At 51.2% G+C, this 20,133-nt stretch overlaps 2 protein-coding genes across 5 annotated transcripts in view; one reads left to right on the top strand and one right to left on the bottom strand.

Annotated features, from left to right (window-relative positions):
- The window catches only part of MTMR14 (myotubularin related protein 14), a 31,452-nt gene extending 19,494 nt beyond the window's left edge, over positions 1 to 11,958 (bottom strand). For 2 of the 3 annotated variants that reach the window (XM_071756094.1, XM_071756096.1), the window contains exons 1-9: positions 11,756 to 11,954; positions 11,524 to 11,669; positions 7,182 to 7,290; positions 6,105 to 6,180; positions 5,316 to 5,376; positions 4,638 to 4,760; positions 4,063 to 4,136; positions 1,555 to 1,625; positions 896 to 970 (exon numbers count right to left, since the gene is read on the bottom strand). In XM_071756094.1, the coding sequence (XP_071612195.1) occupies positions 896 to 970; positions 1,555 to 1,625; positions 4,063 to 4,136; positions 4,638 to 4,760; positions 5,316 to 5,376; positions 6,105 to 6,180; positions 7,182 to 7,290; positions 11,524 to 11,669; positions 11,756 to 11,878 (858 nt within the window). In that variant the 5' untranslated portion in view covers positions 11,879 to 11,954. Of the gene's footprint in view, positions 1 to 895; positions 971 to 1,554; positions 1,626 to 4,062; positions 4,137 to 4,637; positions 4,761 to 5,315; positions 5,377 to 6,104; positions 6,181 to 7,181; positions 7,291 to 11,523; positions 11,670 to 11,755 lie in introns of all 3 variants that reach the window. The other variant, XM_071756095.1, reaches the window with a different exon arrangement.
- LHFPL4 (LHFPL tetraspan subfamily member 4) overlaps positions 1 to 20,133 on the top strand; it is a 69,807-nt gene that overhangs the window by 45,523 nt on the left and 4,151 nt on the right. Inside the window, exon 2 of one of the 2 annotated variants that reach the window (XM_071756124.1) lies at positions 13,549 to 13,700. In XM_071756124.1, the coding sequence (XP_071612225.1) occupies positions 13,549 to 13,700 (152 nt within the window). Of the gene's footprint in view, positions 1 to 12,894; positions 13,701 to 20,133 lie in introns of those variants that run through there. The other variant, XM_071756123.1, reaches the window with a different exon arrangement.

Genomic DNA, 20,133 nt, shown 5'->3' with positions numbered 1-20,133 from the left:
ATATGAGTAGCTGAACAGACAGCAAACTTTAGCGAAGCACCTTCTCCAGTCCTCATATCATTTCTGCATCCTTCTATTACACTCTCTTCAATTTTTAATATCCTTTTTAAAATACTGGCTGTTCAGTACTCCAGTGAGCAACTCTCTAGCCACAAACAAGCTATGGTCCCATTAGTTCTGCCTCAACACTGCAATATACTTTTCTGTGATTCTCCTTAAGCTGGCACTTTAAACATTTACATCCTGACTGACAAACACTGGTCCAGCAGAACCAGCTCTGCTAGTTCTGCAGTGCATCCAGTCACAGAGCAAGCAGCGTGACATGCTCCAGCACAGTCATCATCACAAAACCTGGGGGGACTGGGAGGTTCCACTGATGTGTGAAATGAAGCACACTAATCAGCAGTACAAAGTGATGCTCCCTGGTAAGAACAGGAAAAGATAAACATCGAAGCTTGGACAAACATAAGAGTTCAATTACTATTTGTGCTGCTGTCACAGCAATAAGGAGTGGAGATGTGATTTGGTCCTTTGGGACTTTCTACTCTCCACTCCTAGGACAGGTACCCAGCACAACCATGAAGAAAGTACCAAGTCACTTGGCTGCTGCTCACATGAGGGAAGGCTGACCTTTCTCATGACTCCCCACAGCCAAGGAAGCCAGCCCACTGCAGGCATGTGTCTAGCTAAGACTGCAAACAAGTAATAATCCTGCTTTCTCTTTCCCAGAATGTTTCTCACTTTTGTTAGTGCCATATCTCTCCACTGCATTGCAAGCCTTATGCAACTTACATAAAGAGATCTGACATACAGTCAGCTGCCTCGGGACACAACAAACCATGGAGCTTTTGGGCAGAGGTTCTCCACCTCTCACAGAGATGCCTCCTTTGCTCACCTGGTACTCGCTCCAATCAATATTCAGAGATTGAGTCAGAGAGGCTGGAATACTTAATGGAGCATCTACATAATCCTGCAAAAAAGCCCAAACACAACTGGTCAGATAACCCATAACTTGAAGGCAGCAAGCTCCAGAAAAAACAAAACAAAACAAAAGAACAAATGCTAAATAGTGCACCTAGAAGAAAATGTCTCAGCAAAGCATCTTTGGATGCAAAAACCTGCTGTGGTAAGAAATAACTCATAGCCTCTTAGAAGGACTAGTAGACAAGAAGTTTGCTGTGCTCCCAACAGTGAAAGTCAGGGATAAGGAACGTAAGTTTCTGAATTCCTGTAGGACTGCTCCACTCACTCAACCACCTCCCTCAACAGGAGACAGAATATGAAGACAGCACTGAGAACAGAGGCTATCAATAAGACATCAAATTAAAAAAATAAGTAGAGACCCATACCCCTCAAGAGAGGTGAAGCATCCTAGACTTCAGGATAACAATTAATTTAGTTTACATTAAAATTTTAGAATTAATAATTTAGTACATTTGGTATCTGTTTTATTTTTCCTTTTGGTTTCCTACTTGTGAAGAAAAATAAGGAACTCTGAGGCAAGACTCAAGCCCAGTAAAGCCCACAGCTCTCCATTTTGTAACATCCATGTACCTGTTTCCAGTTAAATACGAGACCTTCAGCTGTATAATCCCGATCTTTGTACTCCTTAAAAAATTCACATCCTGCAAGAGAAAGAGATAATGAACTAATAATCAGCTAACTGATATCTAACAAGTGAAGTGTCCTGTGGGACTGGAAGTGCTGGCAGCCCCAGGCTCCAGCAAACCAATCAAAACTGCTGCCTGAGGGAAGAGAAGAGCAGTAATCATCAGTACAGTCTGCAGCACAGCCTCCCAGCAGCAAAAACACAGAGCATTCAGCAGTGAACACGCTCAAACAGCAAAGGGCAAACTCCACACAGCAAATGTGGAGCCTGAGGGACTGATTTCATTCTTTCCCAAACAAAAGGTTTCACCAAGGAGCTAAGCTTTCCAGGGCCTCTGACTTCTGCACAGATCTGAGGCTTGACACTGAGAAGGAAGCAGCAAAAGGAGGTGTTGTCAGAGCCCTGGGGAAAGCCACCTTTCACGGGGCATCTGCTGCAGGTAACAAGAAAGGGTTCTGTCAGAGGCAGCTGTGATCTCTCTCACATTTAAGTCTCTTTCAAACACTCATCTTGCCCTTTCTGAAGGAAGCAGGAACTTGACCACTTCTAAGGTTTCTCCCAAGCCCTCTGTTCCTTAAGTTTCTGTCCTCTGGTTCCATTCTCCTCAACAACTATTTGAAGTCTCTGCTGCAAACTGCAGTCAGTTAGTCACAGCTGAGCAGCATGATTAGCACAGCGCCTGCCTGCAGGCTACACAAAACACATCTCCCAATGTCCTGTGCCTACCCCAGCAGCACCATGGTGCCCACATTACCAAGACACCCCTGTGCCAGGCACTGAACGTGGGCTATGATTCCTACCCTGCAAGTCACAAGCAACTCCACTGGTGAAAAAAAATCCTTTGTGCAAGGACAGGACTAGCCCTCAAAAACACACAGTCAGGAAATGACGTGTCTGTCGAGATTTAACTCCAATTAAACGACAGCTTAAAGCAAAGAATGGGGGATTATGGCAATAAGTATTGGCATGCGCAAACACCAACATTTCTGCACTGGAGAGCACAAAAGCTTTAACAGGTACTCAATTTTAATACAGCTCTTTTGTCCTAGACAGTCATGTCTGGACACTGCTTTGCTCACCTAAGACAACAGGATCTCAGAATTACTTTAAGTTACAAGCCAGAAATTATTTCAACGCAAACCTGGGAACATCAGTAACAGTGGATCATGGCATTTGGCCAGCCACCAGAGGGGCTGCTGATCTCTGGATCTCTGTGCCTTAGATGTACCAGAATTACAATGTTCCCCACTGGATCAGCACTGCTGAAATCAGGCAACACCTACAAGAACAATTTTTCCAGTTTTATAAGGCTTATCTATAGCACGGCAGAAAACTGCTGCTAAGAGAGCAGCTTTCCCAGATACTGGAAGAGGAAGAACCAACACTGAGTAACTGCACACAATACAGTAACAACTCTACAGCTTAACTCTACAGAATCACTTCTTCCTCAGTCTTTACACACCCTACAAAAGCCCAGTGTACACCATCTCTCCCATTGTCTAAGTTTGGTGAGGCATATGGCAGCAACATATACCTGTGCCACATCCTACAGAAACCAGCAATAGTCTTATTTCTGTAAGCCTCTGCAGGCTGCAGGGCAAACTCAATAGAAGTCTTAATGCAGCTTCTCTGAAATGTCCCTGATTTTTGTATGAAAGGAAAAACACCCTTTTAGAAAACAACAACAACAAAAAAAAGATGCTTAAGGGCAACAATGAGTAATTAAGGAAAATTTCGGGTTTGGCTCATCCGCTACAGTTTTGTTGGGTCTTTTTGCTTGCTTGTTTTTGTGTTTGGTTTTTTGTTGTTGTTTTTTTTTCTCCCCTTCTTTGTGTGCAAGGTCTTGCAGACAGACCTCAAGCACAGCAGTCTCTCATCCAGTCCTATCTCTGAGCCTGACATCAGCAGGCAAGCAGCAACATTCAGTTCCTCTTTGAGAGTGCAGCAAATGACCCAGCAGCGGTTGCTAGGCACAGGGACTAATATAGCCAGGGAGAGGGCTGGAGCAGACAGCACCTCAGTGTATGCTGCAGGCTCAGGTTAACAGTTCTCCCCAAAACTGAGAATACCCTGCACTGGTGCTGTGGAACACCAGGATTAGAAAATACTCTTAAGAAAATGGGGCTTAACATAACACAGAGTAAGATCTGTATTTTTCATCAAGTAGTACTTGGGAGTTGCAGCCGTGTCAACAGCCATCTTAATCACAGCTCCACCTCTGGGACTTTTTTTGCCACCTCAAAAGAGTGCCTAATGCTGATTGACTCCATCAGAGCATCTGGATTTGTTGCACTGCTCTCCATTTAAAGGAGCTTATCTACAGAGAGAGCACAGGAAGCATTCAGCAAGCCACAGTCATTTCACCCATCATACACACACACAGGTAGTTTCCAGTCCCCAGAAACGGATTGTCACCTGTCCCTTGGGAGTCCCTCTGGACATCAGTCCTGTACCTGGATATGGGATGGAGAGAAGCGTGAAATCAGCGTAACGTTGAGCTTTGTCCACCTTCTCAGAAGACGTCACACTGCACAGGACAAGAGGAAACCAGAAGATATTTGTAGCAGATAGACAGATAGAGACACTACCACCCAAAAAGCTGTCACATCTCCCTGCATGATGACTTGACACAGGAGTGAGAAGGGGCAGAACTTCCTCAACACACCCAAATAAACAGGTATAGCCCCAAAACATTAAAGCTTTCCTCTGGAAAGGAGATATACCTTAGCATGTTCATATGCACAAGCAGAGGGCTCCTTTACTCTCCTCTTTCTGAAGGGGTGACTGTCACATCACTGCAAACTCTACAGAGAAAGCCTCAGACTGCAGCAGACAGATGAGAGCAGCTGTCCTGCCCATTGATACAGCTTTCACTGCTCTAAAACCTTGGGGTTCTCTTTACAGCACTGACTGACTGATCCTGCTGTAGGACTCTTCCAGAGACTGCTCCCAAGTTGCTGACTGCATGCCCAACACCAACTCACACTTAAGGGCTACACTGCAGAAAAACAAATGAACCCACACTCACTTCAAGCCAAACTTCACCTTCTTGTTTTCCACCATCAGGTCACAGATGTAGCGGACAGACAGGTATCGAAGCAGCTTGATGTCGTGCCCTCTGACCTTGTCAAACAGCTGGGAGTCTGCATTTCTGCAGGGCAGAACAAGACAAAGCAAAATGAGCATGGAAGACTGACCATGTCCAATTCTCTGCAGGACACTGCTGCAGTTCTTCCCCAAGCAGCTTCTAGCCACAAGCCACATGGCAAGAGCCCTGTCTCCACAGCTCAGAGTCAGACTCTGCAATGAGCTGATACAGCAAACTCTGTGCTTAGGGTCCTTTCCCGCGTCTCACTCTTCTGCAACAAGCATGTAAGACACAGAGCAATTATTCCAGCCTGGAGAAGCACTTTTTGATGAAGTAAACCCATCTGTGAAACTCAAACACTTTTTGAAATGGCTCTGTATATTCCTATTTCCAGCCCTCCTTCTGTCAAGAGATTTGCAGGCTTCAGTCACACTGGGTTCAGCAAGCCATTAGCATTCAAGACTTTTTTTTTAAAGCAAGGAAAATAAGAATCCAAGCTTGGACAAGTTTCAAGCCTGTACCTAAAGCACCACCTAGGAAAGCTCAGAATTGAGTGACTGAGACAGTCAGCTTTGCTCCAAACTCCCTTTTTCCCCCATCCCAGTGATGCATACGAACCTAAGTGCAGAATCTTCCTCTGAAATGTCTTCTGCATCTGCCCAAGCATCATCTGAACCTCCTGCAAGGAAAGCATTAAGTTCTGAAGTTTGTGTAAACCAACTCAATCCCCAATCTGACAAGACATACAACAGTTCAAAAAGGTCATGGTTTGCCACCCTCCCCCCACATACACACTCTTAGTAGTTCCTCATGTTTCCTCTTCCTGAAAAGCCCACTTGCTAATGTAGCCCAATCTTCCTGTGACATTGCAAAGGACCTGGTCAGATCAAACCCATTACTGACAGACAGAAGGACATGCAGAAGTGCTACAGAATGCTTTGTTACAGGAAGCTTCAGCTCCCACACTACAAACACTTAATACTCTCCTGAAGAGCTTTCTCCAGAATGCAGTACACCCCACCATCAGCAGGATTTGATTCCCAGTGACCAGCCAAGTAACATCAAGTCTTTATCTTCTTTCTTCCTTTGTTCCTGATGTCTGGGAATCAGTACCCTGGATCCTATGGGCTGCCTTACTTGCTCACATGTTTCCCATAACTCAAGTTAACTTCAACCTCAAGCTTGTTTGTCACTGCTTCTTATGAGCTATGGCACCCTGTCCTGCGTTACAGTGCTTGGAAATGATCACAAGCTTTCAGTCTTTGCTCTGTTATGCAGGGACTCCACACAAGCAGATCCCAGCGGGAGCTCTGCATTGGCTCTCAGGGAGTTTGCTCTCATGTGTAGGTCACTGTCCCAGCACCAAAACCCCTCCAGGCAGACAGTGACAAACAGCTCCTCACTCACCTGAGAAGATGTAGTTGTAGCCAGTGCGTCCGTAGAGCTCTCCCCAGCCAGCCAGTGTTGCTGATCTGCAAATATGCTGGAGGAAGATGTTGCTATTGACCATACATGCTCCAAGAGTCCTTCCCTTACCAGGTCTCATTTGCTCTGATGTTACATAGAGCCATGGCTGGTACCTACAGCTACCACCCCTCAGCAGTTTCCCATGCAACCCTGGTCCAAATTGAACTCTCCAAACACATCAGTCTCCCAAGTGCCTTCATCTGCAGCTGGTTTTCAAAGACATTTTCATGACCTGTTCTCCAATTCACTAAACCAGTCAATTTCTACCAAGTTAGCAATGTCCATGATCTGCTCATACCCTGCTAGAACCCTGCTTCCACATTCATGTGGATAAGATTATGAATGGGCCCAGTATGACTCCAGGCAGTTCACTCCTGCAGAAAAAGGTCAGCAGGTTCAGCCCGTGATGGCTTCAGTCAAGCTAGATTAAAATTGTCACAGGTATGATTTTGCTATTCAGAGAGTGCTTTTAAATTGAACTAAGAAACTGAATTAAGCTACTTAAAGTCTACATGAGACTACTCCTGCAGGGCTTCAGTTTAAGTAATCCACACAAAAATTAATCTAATTTCACTTTCATACATATCCCCTTGCTGACAAGCCCACACATTTGTAAGACCATTTATGCAGTCTTGCCTCCCCAGGGAACAGACAAGGGAAACTTCTCTTTAGAGAGAAAAATTATTCAAAGGGAGCTCACTGCTGTGAAGAGTAAGGGGCAGAAAGTAAAAAAGTACTGTTGGTTCTTCTGAAAGGACATACCTATGGAGACAACGTTAGCTCTTTGGTGCAATGCTCATGACATACTGGGGTAAAACACCCTGAAGTACCCCCAGATGACTTATGCAGCCTAGACAGCAAATGCTACCTACTACTACAGGCTGACTGCTTGTACCTAAGGACCACTTTTTACAGCATTCTTCAAGGTGACAAGCAACTGAAGATGTGAAGGCAGTTCAAATGGCAGGGAGAAAGGTCATTTTCTAAGTGAAGACAGGTAACCCAGGAAGCTTTTACCTTTCCCTTGTACAGAATGACTGGGCAAACAAATCGTCCTCTACACCTCGCCATCTTACTTCGGTTGATAAGGTCCTGCAGTTTGCCAACCTGCACAGTGCTCTCAAACCTAGTGGACAAAGATTTGGTTCAGTACACAGAGCATCTTCTCATACATCGTTCAGCGAAGCCACTACAGACACCCTGGGCTGTAATCCCCATCCCTTTTGCCTAGAAGCCAGCTCTGAAGTTAGCAAATAAGAGGACATTTCTTTAAGAATTGCTTCCACTGCCATGAAACATGCACAGATGCTTTTCTGTCTCCTTTATTTTGAATGACCAACTGCCCAGTACCTGACAGCAAGCATCCTCAGGAGCTGGCAGCACAAGTGCCATCAGAATGATCTGCTGCAGACTAACATGGTTTACTAATGAAGGGCTACCAGAGTGAGCCAGTATCTACAAAAATGTGTGTTCTGCTTTCTTCCTCACCAAGTTTCCACCAAAAGAGCAGCTCAGCACTGCCATCAGAGTGAATTCACAACCAGTGATAATTTTGCAAGGAAAACCAGAGAATCAAAGCTTGAACACTCAATGAACCTTGGCTCTGGTCACACGAGCATTTCAGTTGTTGGGTAGTTGGGAAACTGCCTGTGAACGAGCTAGAGGGTTGAACAGGGGAGTTAGATTAACACCAGCTGCATCAGCACAACTGAGTTTTGTTTGGTTTTCTGGTGAAAGTTAAAACAGAAATGCATTCCAAGTTGGAGGCATTTTGGAAACAACTTAAAATTGCTGCAATTTGCCTAAGTATGAATCTACATTTGATAGGAATCCATACTGATTTCTGAGCTACAAAGACCTCCAGGAGGAACTGTCAGTCCAAAGAGGACTGGAGTTTCCACAAGGAATTGGATGTAATAGAAAGCAGAAGAAGTCAGGACTCATGAAACTGCATGGCCATACACTTAGGCAGGATTAACAAGAATTTCCAGTTAGTCCTGGGACAGTAATGGAGCTGAACAGAAGAGTTTGGAGGACCTGCTTGATCTCTGGATGCTCACACATTATCAAGGCTGAGAAAGGGGACAAATAAGGTCACAGGAAACTCTCCAGTGGGATGGAGAAGTGCAGAGCACAGGATCTCAACTGAGATGAGGCATCTGATTCCAGTGATCTGCCCACACCTGAAAAGGCACAGAAAGATGACTGGGGGGGGAGCAGGGGACACTGTGCTGCAAAAGAAACCACCAGAGACTGACTGGCAGAGCAGATGAAGAGAACTTGCAACAGAGGCAAAGAACTCAAAGGCAAAGGACAATGCTGGTCTAAGAACAAATACATACCTTTATGCTGGAAGTTAAAAGAAAGTTGCTAAGCTTCAGAATCAGAAAGTGGAGCAACTTACCTCCAGCTGCCATTCTGGGAAGAATTTAAAAAAAAAAATAAATCTATTATTAACACGGAAATTGATCTGTTTACTGAAAAGAGTATGCAAGGTGGTGCCAGAGCAAGCTGGGAAACAACAAACAAGACCTCCAAATGCTAAATTTTAAAAAGAAAAAAAAGGATTCCATTCTCAGAAAAAATTATTCAGTTCTCAGAATTCATAGTGGAAGGCTGAGATTTTTCAGGTTTCCCTGCAGACACAACTGCTTTGGCTGTCCACCTCCAAAGTGCTTTGGCATACACCAGAATTCAAAGAACAAGAACCCCAAATAATCTTTAACTGTTGTGGACACGAGTGTGCTAAGCACAAAGACAGGAAAATGCTGTCACAAAGCACTTCACAGGGGAGCACCCTTTGCACATGAAACTCTGTGCAGGCAGGAGAAGCAGCTGCTTGGAACCCAAACCCCACTCAGTGCTGCCTCTGCAGACAGCCAGAAGCTCAGCTCTGCAATCTGCTTCCTTCCTCAGAGAGCACCTCAGGAACATGATGCAGGAACAACCTGCAGCAGCTGGACAAGAGATGCTCTCCTGGAGAATTCCCAACACCAAACTCTTCTGAAACTCATGAGAGACTCTGATGTACAGACTTGGTTGTGGGGTTGTTTTAAAATGAATGCATGCAACCAAAAGATGTACCCTGCACTCCACCCCAGCTGTCTTTATGCTTCCTTTATAAAGGCAAACACACAGGGAAACATGAACTTTAATACAGTGTTAGAAGCAGTGCTACAGAACTGCTCTGGTAAACCCAGAAAATGTGTTTCCACAAGAATCAAATGCCTGGAAGATCAGAAATTATAAGAGAAGCACCTCCCCAGGAGCCAACAGGTTTCACCTCTCAGCACACAAACTCTACTTTCCCAGATGAACACAGCAGCACGGGGCAATGAGTCTGAGCAGCTTGGCAGGAACCAGGGACATGGGGCAAGTAAGAATCCCAGTGACTTGCTGGGAAAACAGAAGGATGAGTCCCTTTCCCAGGCTCCTGCTCCTAGGGAAGCCTGGACACTCACCAGAGACACCCACTCTGCTACCTGGCATGGCTGTGCCACAAACGGAGATCTTGGGTCTTCTTGTCACAAGAACCAGCATCAGTAAATCTGGAGATGGCCATGGGAAGCTGTACTGAGACAGCTGTAGCAAGGGAAATGCTGTTCTGAGGAACAGGCGCAATGCTCACAGTGACAAGTGATTAAACTCAGCACAGGTAGGAGTAAAATCTACTGAAAAACGTTTGGCAGACAGAGTGCTCCTCAAGAGCAGTGTGAAAGAACACTGAGGCTGCTTGGCCGAGAGCAGAGAATGAGGTGGAAGGAATGACATGTATCTTAACTCTTTATTTTTTTGGACTTTCAGGTGTTTAGGAGAGGGAGTTTCCTCAGAAGTTGTTTTCCAGAAGATACTACTGGACAACTTTACCTCTGTATTAACTCCCTGTCCATTCTCCCTCCAAAATCAGAGCCCAAACCTAAATTAATCTTTCTAAAGACAAAGAAAACTTCTCCTCTAAGAGCAAACAGCTGTTTTAGTGACTGCATATTCTGGACAGGCCTGAAGCAGAGACACTTCTCTTTGGGTAGCAATAACAGCACTGGAACCACAGCATTCCTCTCATGTTGTCAGATGACAGGCAATGCGTCCTGCTTGCAGGAAGAGGTTCCTTAACTCTGTATCCCAAGAAGTGAAACAGTCCCTATTTTTTTAGTTATTCCAACAATGAAGCTACAGAGTAGAACAATGAAACTGAAAACTAGATTTGACTGAAAAATAATTAGTGGCTTTTACAGTGATTTTTACCCAGAAGTCAGGAGAAGGGTGGTGAAGGGTGGTCTGCTTTTTGTGACTCTCTGGAGCAGCAACTCAAGCCTTGGAACTAATCAGTATTTAAAGTGTTAGATACCACTGCTGGCTTGCAAAAGCCTCAGAAGGAAAAAGGGCACTGAGTATAAGTGTACATGTTTTGAATATTCATCAGAAAAATCAAGCATCCTTTCCTCTTGCAAGAGCAGGAAAAGCATTTGGTTTCTCTTCCTTAAAGTCACTCTTAGTTACACTTACAGATCCAGACTTGAGTTTCCCCTTTTTTTTTTTTCTTTTTAATCTTTTCTAATCTAACCCTCAGGCAGAAATTCTCCCCCGTGACATGCACACAGCTGTGACTGCTTTCCACAGATCCTTTCTACAGAAGCAGCCCCAGTGCCAGCACAACTGCTGAGTGCCTGCCATCCACAGGCAGTGCAGCTGGAGACGTGAGAGGAGCTCAGTGACTGCTGCCCCTTTGGACACGTTGCTCACCATGGGCACAGTCAAGCCTGTGAAATGGTAAATTTGTATTTTGTTGAAAGAGAAAAAAAAAAGAGGAACAGGGAGCAATGAAATGCTCAGCCAGGAGTGAGACCAACGCAATCCTGAGCTCAGGGGTCAAAGTCCGGAAACACACGGGCTGAGCCTTGCACTGAAGCACCAGCAAAACTTCCCTGCACTAAACCCCGGTGCCCACCAACCCACACAGCGTGTCAGAGGCAGACTGTCCCTGCTGAGGCTGCCTGCTCTGCCCAGCCCGATCAGCCCTCCACCCAGAAATTATTTCCATGCTAAAATTTCTCTAAAAGGATCCCTTCCAACACGACCGCAGGCACTCCATCAAGACAGAGAGCATCGCACAGGCGGGGACGCTCGGAGGATTTGGCAAGGCACCGCAGCCCGGGCAGGCAGCGCGGGGAGCCCCCGAAACACCGTGCCCACCGCCTGACACCGCTGCCTATAATTAGCGACCACGCAGCAGCACGCCGGGGTTACCCTCGGTCGGCGGAGACCCGTGCCGGTAGGGGCTGCCGCGGAAGCTCCCGGGGCAACAGGCGGAGCCGCCTCTGCCGCGCGGGACGGGGATCGGGGGAACCGGGGGCCTTACGGGTCGCGGCTGCCGGCGGCGTCGCGCTCCAGCAGGACGATGTGCCGCGGGTAGTGGGCGCAGACCTCGCCGTGCGCGTTGGGGATGATGCTGTAGCGGTAGTCGCGGCTGAAGAGCTCCAAGCACCGCCGTTCGATCCGGTCCACCTGCGCACAGCCACCGGTCAGCTCCAGCCGCCGCAATCGCCGCCGCATCCGACACCCCCCGCCCGTCCCTGTCCCGACCCCCTCACCTTAGCAGCGGCGGCGCCGCCGCCGTCCTTGGCGCGGTACTGTGCCCGGGAGAACTCCAGGAGCAGCTCGGCCAGGCCGCGGTCCCCGGAGCCCGCCGGGGGGCAGCCGCGGGCCGCCGCCATCCCCCCGCCGCTCACCGCTGCCGGCCCATGGTCCGGACCGACGCTTCCGCTTCCGCCCAACTGCCGCCCTGCGCCCGCCCCGCCCCTTCCGCCCGCCTGTGGGCGTCATCGGGATGCGACGCGTTCGGGCCCGGGGCCACTGGGATCCCGCGCCCCGCCCACCCGCACCGGGCGGCGAACGGGCCCGGCGGGACCCCCAGCAGTGGAGGAGCCATCCGTCTGTCGGTGCGAGCCCGCAGCAGAGTCCGGTGCAAAAGCTGGGAGCTGGCAGGGCACGAAGGGCTTCTGGCTCCCGTCCGGGCGGGCTGTGCTCCCCAGAACCGGAGCGGCAGCGAGCCGGGAGTCCTTTCGGGACCCCGAAAAGGTGTTAATTAAAGCGACCTTTAATTAACGTCAAGGTGTCACCGCAAGCACAAAGCCAGTCAAGGTGGCGGCTGTGAGCTGAAGGGCAGCGCGGGTGTGTGCACCGGGGAGCGGCGGTGGCTCCTGTCCCCGGGGTAGCCGCGGGGATGGGCGCAGAGCCCGCTCGTACCGGGGTTAACACCGCCGCTCCGCCGCCAGAGGCAACGGCAAGCGGCTCTGTGCCCTGGCAGGGGCGCTCAGAGCGGTTTTTCCATCTGCCCAGCTCTGATTTGCAAATCAGCTGCGAACTCTGGAGCGCTGGAAGCGAACGAGGCCTCTGGAGCGTTCACCAGAGTTGAGCTCGGTCATAGCTGCGGCTCCCGCCGTGCGTCCGAACAGCCCCCACCGGGCACACGAGTATCCCGCTGCTCCCGGTACCCACGCAGCCCCAGCTGGGCACGGACCGGGAAGCGCTGCTGCCCCCCGGGGGGGCTTCGCCAGCCCGCGACTCTCCCCCGGGAACGACCTCCCAGACGCCCAGATGCGCCCACGCTAGCATTAACCTCGGGTGTCTGTGCCCGTGCTCGGGCGCTGCCCCGGGCGGGTCCGGCGGTGCCGAGCTGCCGGTACCGGACTGGGGCGGGCCGAGCCGAGGTAGCGGAGCGTTGCCTGGGCCCCGCCTCAGCGGCCCGCTCCGAGGCGGTCCCGAAGCACTGCCGAGCACCCCCGGCGGGCGGAGCTGAAGGGGTTCCGATCGCCGCGGGGGGCGGGCCGGGCCGGGCCGGGCCGGGATCGGCTCCGCAGTGGCTGAGGGGTGGGAGCGAGGGGAGGAGAAGGGGGGGGGAGACCGCGCGCCCCGCGCTGGCGCGCGGCGGGGGCGCGCGCGCGGGGCGCAGAGGCAGCAGCCAAGATGGCGGCGCGGGTGGCGCAGGGGCCGGCAGCCCCCGGGCTCGCTTAGGCCGCGGCCCGACCCCCCCCCCCGTCCCCCGCCCCCGTCCCGTCACCCCGGGCGGGCTTCCCCCACCCCCCCCCGCCCCCCGGTATCCCCCCTCCGGCAGCGCGGCGGCCGGCAGGATGCTGCCCTCGCAGGAAGCCTCCAAGCTCTACCATGACAACTACGTGCGGAACTCGCGCGCCATCGGCGTGCTCTGGGCCATCTTCACCATCTGCTTCGCCATCATCAACGTGGTGGTCTTCATCCAGCCCTACTGGGTGGGCGACAGCGTCAACACCCCGAAGCCCGGCTACTTCGGGCTGTTCCACTACTGCGTGGGCAGCGGGCTGGCGGGCCGGGAGCTGTCGTGCCGCGGCTCCTTCACCGACTTCAGCACCATCCCCTCGGGCGCCTTCCAGGCGGCGGCCTTCTTCGTGCTGCTCTCCATGGTGCTGACGCTGGGCTGCATCACCTGCTTCGCCCTCTTCTTCTTCTGCAACACCGCCACCGTCTACAAGATCTGCGCCTGGATGCAGCTGCTGGCAGGTACCCACCGGCAGCCCGGGCACGGAACGCTGGGGTTCGATGGGAGAGCGGGGGGGTGGGGGGTGTCGGCGTGCGGGGGGTCCCCAGGGGCTGGTGATGAGCTGCCTGGCCGCAGAAAACAGCTCAAGGGAGCTGGGTAGGGTCCAAGCACTGCGGGGCTCTGGCTCCAGGAACCAGCCCCAGGGCTTGCTGGGACACCCAGACCGGGCACAAGTGCTGACAGAGAGCCAGGAATGGGCACCGGCTCAGGGCACCGGCAATCCAGGCACTGCCACCAAGGCCCCTGGCCACACCAGGGTTGCTCAGGGAAGTTGGGTGCAAGTGCTCTGTATCCACAGGACATCCTAGCCAGGAATTAGTCCCAGGGCTTCCTGGGATACCCAGGCCAGGCACTAGTGCTGACAGAGTGCCAGGAATGGGCACCAGCTCAGGGCACTGGCACCCATTGCTCGTCTGGCCACAAGGAACACTAGGGTTGCCCAAGTCAGACTGGGTACAGGTACTGTAGGCCGTCCGAGCCAGGAATCAACACCATGGCTTCCTGGGATACCCAGGCCAGGCACTAGCACTGACAGAGCACCAGGAACAGGAGCCAGGCACCCAGAAAGGTCAGACCCCAGGGAACTACAGGGCTCCCAGGTACACAATGGGAAAGCTGGATCAGGGACTCAGCTCCCAGGGTTCCCAGAACGGGCACCAGCCCTGGAGCACCTGGGCAGCCTGGAGCACCCCAGGACATCCAGGTCAGGCACTGGCCTTGGAACAGTACAGGACACCCTGTGCCATGGACCAGCTTGAGGACACCCTACAACAAGGGCTGTCCCATAGAGTCAAGGACCAGCTGCAAGGATGCCCTTGGACTTGGGCCCCTGGGGACCCATATCCCACAGGGCATCCCACATCAGGCCTGTCTACCATCCCCAAGGGCATCCCTGAGCAAGCCTGCTCCCAGGGGATACCCACTTATGGGGAACCCCCAGTCCCTGAAGGGACCCTGGCACTGGCAGGAGCCCATGTATGGACCCTCAGCCCTATAAAAGCACAGATCCTCCAGCTCCCCCTTAAAGAGGTGTGCCCAGGTCCCCTACATCCTTTCAGAGACCTCCTGGCTCTCTGTGTAGAGATCCCAAGTACAGGGCTTTCCACAGAGGGACCCCATCCATTTACCTTGATGTCTCCTCAGAAATGCCCACAGCTTCAAACCCAGTCATGCCCCCCAAAAGTGGCCCTGTCTGTAGATCCCTGTCTTAGCTCCCTCCACAGAAGAAACCCTTCCACAGGTGTACCCCAGTACCCTCAGACACACTCCTCAAAGGAACACCATACAAAAACCCAAATTTGAAGGGGACCAGATACAGCTCCCAAGTATCCCCTTGTGCACAGACCTCCATGCTGTCCTCACAGAGGGGCTTTTGGGGAGAAAGGCCCTGAGAAGAGGTGCTGAGTTTCCCCCAGTAGTGGGACCCTTCACTTCCTTTGCTCTCCAGTTTTACCAGCTGTGCAAGTGTGGCAAGACACTGTGTTGCTCCCCACTGTGTTCAAAGTGTGAATAGACCCAGAGCCTCCCCAGTTCCTAATGAAAGGACCTTTTTCCACCCGCTGGGAGAATGGCCCCAGGCACTGATGTGTGAGGACACAACTCCCCATGCCAGGGGCTTGCAGCTTGCCCAGCTCTTTCCCTTGCAGCTTGGGCTTGGGTTGAGGAGCCTGTCTTCTCCTCATCCAGATCAGGACCACAGCCAGACCTGGGGCTGCCTTGGCTTATTAGGAAATTCCTTCATCTTTAATTTTCCCTGTCCCAAAGATTTACTGGTTTAATGCAAGCTCAGAGCCCAAATCCTACTGATTGTCAGCAGCTTAATCAAGTGAGTTGGAGCACCCAGCCAGCACTGCTGCTGCACAGGGAGCTGTGTGGTGGAGAGCACCACAGCAAAGGCAGCCCTGGGCTTCCTGGTACCTCCAGTTCTGCCCAGCTCAGCCTTGGGTGACCACAGTAGCATCCTGCTGCTGTCACCTCTGGGTACCTCTTGCCCTGCACTGGGACTTGTTCCTGCTCAGACTTTGCACCTTTCAGCTACACTTGCATTGTGAGAAACCTGAGTGCATGGCTTGCTGGAGCCTTGGGCCAGCTCCCCTGAACCCAGCTGGCCCCAGATTGGCTCAGAGCTCTCCTGAAGCAGCGTGGCTACATGGCCTTTCTGTGTCAGGGAAAGTCCAAGGTGGCATTAAAAGAGACTGGCCATCCAGCCTGCCCAAAGATGGGGCAGCACGAGAGAGCTTCTGTCCTGCAGGAGAGGCTGGTGTCACCCTCAGGGAGGGCCAGGACTCAGGGGCAATGGGGTGGTGCATCCTGGCAGGTGAGAGCCTTGTCTGGGGGGTGGGGTGAACATCCCTGGGCAAATCAGAGGCTGCCACAGGTGAATGTGTTACCTTGCTTGTGGAGAAGGAGCTGCTCTGTCCCAGTGGAGAGGACACCATGGGCTAAATCCCATGGGTAAGGCAGGAATGTGGCTCTACACAGGCTGCTGCTGAGCATGATGCAAGCTTTGGAGATTCACCTGCATGGGAGGCTGGAGGGTTGTGCCAGAGCTGAGGACTTGGGAGGGGCAGGGGAGGAAACAGCATTCCTCCAGCTTCAGTGAGGTTTTAGCTGAAAGAGAACTTGCAGCACTACAACAGAAGCGTCAGCAAGGCCCAAAGTTTCATGGTCTCACTGGTAAAAAACAGGTGAACAAAGTGAAATGTGCCACAGTGAAAGGGAGAGGGATGGGGAAAGAGGTGGGTCCACCCCATCCCTACAGGGTGGCTGGAGCCAAGTATGGGGCTGTTGAGTGAGGGCACAAAAAAATCAAGAGCAGGGGAAGAGGGAGGAGGATCAGGAATTCAGTGTCTCTTTCAGAAGAAGAAAAAGTTTAAATCATCAATGTCTAATTAGTGGACAACAATCAAAGAAGGGTTTAATTAGAGCTTCACAGAAAGCTCCAGCTCAAAGCCACTGCCCCCCTAGGAGGAAACTGGTTCTAATTAAGAGAAAAGACTCTGCTTTATCGCAAATAGAAACACAACCATCTGCCCTGCTCAAAATCCCAGTAATACAGAACAGGAGATTTTGCTAAATCCTTCTGTTACAAAACCAGAAATGGACATTTAACATGAGCATGTCAACAACTGTGTGACTGACCTGGATGCCAACCTAGTCCTCAAAATTAGCAGGGGGAGGTCTCATGGGATGATGCTTACTTGAAGAGAAAAGGGCTATGTGGGTGATCCCTCTCATCAACCCCTGTGGAGGGCAGGTACCAGAGTGAGATGAAGGCAGCAGCCCTGGTTTGGTGGATGCATCCATTCCAGCAGCCACATAACTTAGCAGTCATCTGCTGAAGACCAGAGCACAGGAGTACACTACCACCACATGCTGAGGAGGCTGCACAGGAGGCTGAGCATGTCTTCTGAATCCCTAATTCTCTGCTGAAACCCAGGATGTGGTCACCCTGTGACTTAGCTCCAAGCTTTGAACAGAGTTATCCTGGTGTTCAGTGCTAATGCTGGAGTGAGAGACCCTGGGCAGCTCTTTGTGGTCCTGCAGGTCCAGGGGGTTGTTTTCAGGGGGGCTTTGGTTTTGTACTTACAGTTTACTGAGGGTCAGAAGAGGCAGCCAGCTGAGCATACAGTCCCTCCTGCATGGAGGAACCATTTGGCTCTGTTTCAAGGTGTTTCTCCATCAGTCAGCATGATGAGACCTTCCACATCCCTGGTGTCCCTCAGGCCAGGAACAAGCATGACATGTGGGTGCCTTTCCACCCAGGACATCTCCTTGGCCGTGGGCCTGGGGTTTATCTTCATCAGTGGCAATTTGGAGTTAATTATGGCATGTCCAAGCATCTCAGACATGGAGAATGTGATGATATGTACCCATCTCAGCCCATTTCTCCTTTGAGAGACCCCCTTTGGAGCCACACTCACCTCTCAGTGGGGCCCTACACCAGTGTGTAAATCAGGAGCAGAGGCACAGCCTTGATCAGGAGCTTCATCTCCTGCACCTGAGCTACATCTGGGTTGGGACCCCCCAGCACCCGCAGCTGGGTGGCATTGTTTTGGTTAGGAAAGGTGGTTCCTAACCACCCTGTTAGAAGCCTGTTGCCAAGGTGCCAGGCTGAGTTCAGCTGTGCTGTGTGGTGTGGCTGCAGCCTCAAGTGAGAGCTGGGTCTGGCCTGGGCAAATGCCTCAGCCCCAGAACAGTCCCTGGTGCTGGTGGCAACGCAGTGGCTCTGCTGGGCTATGTCAGAATGGGCTTATCTTCCCAACTTGGGACTTGCTGGAGAGCCTGCTCCTCTTAGAGAGAACTTGAGTGTTTCATGGATATAAAAGTAATTAATTTAAATTCTTAATGAAGAAATGTGAGATGGATACTGCTGCTCCAAACCAGCCAGGAGCATAACTGGGACAGCTGCTGGGAATGAGGATGATGTAGCCTCAAACTCTTCCTCTGCCCAAGGGAGAAATATTGCCAACATATGATCTTCCAGGTGAGTCATTTCTACCTGCCAGTCTTGCTGCAAAAAGAAGACATCACTGCAAATAACCTTCACATGTGCCGAATTACTGGCTTTTGGCCTCCCAAAAAGCTTTCCCCTCTCCTTCCTCTGCCACTCCTGTGGGGCAGTGGGGACAGGAACAGCAGATCTCATGTCTGTCCAGCCCTTGTGCACCACAGCATCCAGCCCTGAGCTCTGGAAGGCAGCAGAGCCTTTCTGTAGTAGCTCTTGATGTGCTGGTGGACCCACAGGGAAGGGCTGAACTGGGTGTTTCAGAGCTGCTTGTGTCCTGGAGCTTACATCCCTGAACTGTTGTTCCAGATAAAGTAACTGTCAGTTCTGATTCATACAAACTCATAACTCTATTCTGAATCCTGCTGATTTTTTGGCTCAGAAACAGCCTGCGGAGCAAAATGCCATAAGGAAACTCCTGTGTGTGTAAATGGCCAGCGCTTGCTGTCCTGAGCTTGCTGCCTTTAATTTTCATTTATTTTTGAGGGATTTCTATTTTTAGGAGGGAGAATGGCCTTGCTTGTTCACTTTGCTTTTGGCGCTCAGCTCTCAGGAGCTTTCCTAGTGAGAAGATGCAGACCCCAAAGGCAACGCACAGCCCTCGTTCGCCCAGGGGTTCAGAGCTGGTGTGCAGTGCCCAGGGGCACCACGTCCCCAGTGGGGACCCACCATGTGCCATTGGCATCGTGGAGAGTGGCCATGGGTGCAGAAGCAGTGGGTGCAGGCACCCAGAGCTTCCTCCCCTTTGCACAAGGTAGACAGGAGGTGCCAAGGGGGTCACCAAAATACCCACAACAAAGAAATGTGTCTGACAAACCCTCGATGACCCCAAGCTGTGTTTAAGAAGCCCCTTTGAGACCCAGCAGTTGCTGACTGCCCCCCATTTACCTCCACATTTTCTGGTTTTCAGTCCCTTTGGGTGTCCTGTGTGCCTCTTCTTGGAGGGATGTGGGGAGGGCACATGTCTCAGCTGCAGGGCATGTCCTTAGCCCCGTTCCACCCATGGCAGATGAGAGCAGTGAAAGCCAGTCTTCACCCAAACCTGCAGGCTAAACCAGACAATAAAAATGATTAAAAAACCAGATTGGAATAGATTTGAATCCTGCAGGCCCAACTGCATGGGGCTGGGGAAGCACCGGGATAACCCTGGCACGCGGCAAACATGTGGGTTACTCAGACAGTCCAAATTAGATAAATGCACCTTTTACCAGGGAATGTTATCCTGCCAAAAGTCTCCCCCTCTCTCTCTGTTCAAATCTCACTCATGTTGAAGCCTGAGTCACAACCCTGGGTTCCCTTCAATTAATTTATTTCACAAGGATATCAAAATGCCTTGAGATTCCCATTTCATTTCCAGGGGACCCTGACCTCAAGGAGTGGGAAGCCATGAACCAGCTGCAAAACCAAGCCAAGAACTGCTGATTTCCCCAGAATCAGAGCCCCTGCTCCCATAGGCAGCCCTGCAAACTGCCTGCCTGCAACATCCTGCCCCACTGATCACCAAAATGCCCAGTCTCAAGTTTGTCTTCCCAACTGGGAAAACTCTGAAACAGGGAGTTGGAGCCCAGGGCCTGGGGGAGGGATGGCAGCCATGGGATGCTATGAAGTGGCTGTCTGTCCTTGGTGCCATCTGCATCAGGGACCAGCACCACATCCTCAGAAAGAGGAATTAAAAGAAAAATAAATGGGAATTAGGTAAATTTTTTGCCTTTTTAATAGTGGCTCTTGTAGGAGGCATCACTTGGTAACTTTCCGTACAGTTGCAAGGTGTAGAAATGGCCTGTTTTTAAAAAAAAAAAAACAAGGTTTCCCCACAGTTCCCCACAGGTCTGCTAGTGGCCTCGAGGCACTGGGAGGCAGATGGTGGCAAGAGGTGCTGCAGGCAG

The sequence above is a fragment of the Heliangelus exortis genome, chromosome 12, assembly GCF_036169615.1.
Source record: "Heliangelus exortis chromosome 12, bHelExo1.hap1, whole genome shotgun sequence".
Lineage (NCBI taxonomy): Eukaryota > Metazoa > Chordata > Aves > Apodiformes > Trochilidae > Heliangelus > Heliangelus exortis.
Note: the sequence above shows the minus strand (reverse complement) of the source record. Positions and strands in the feature narration are given on the sequence as shown.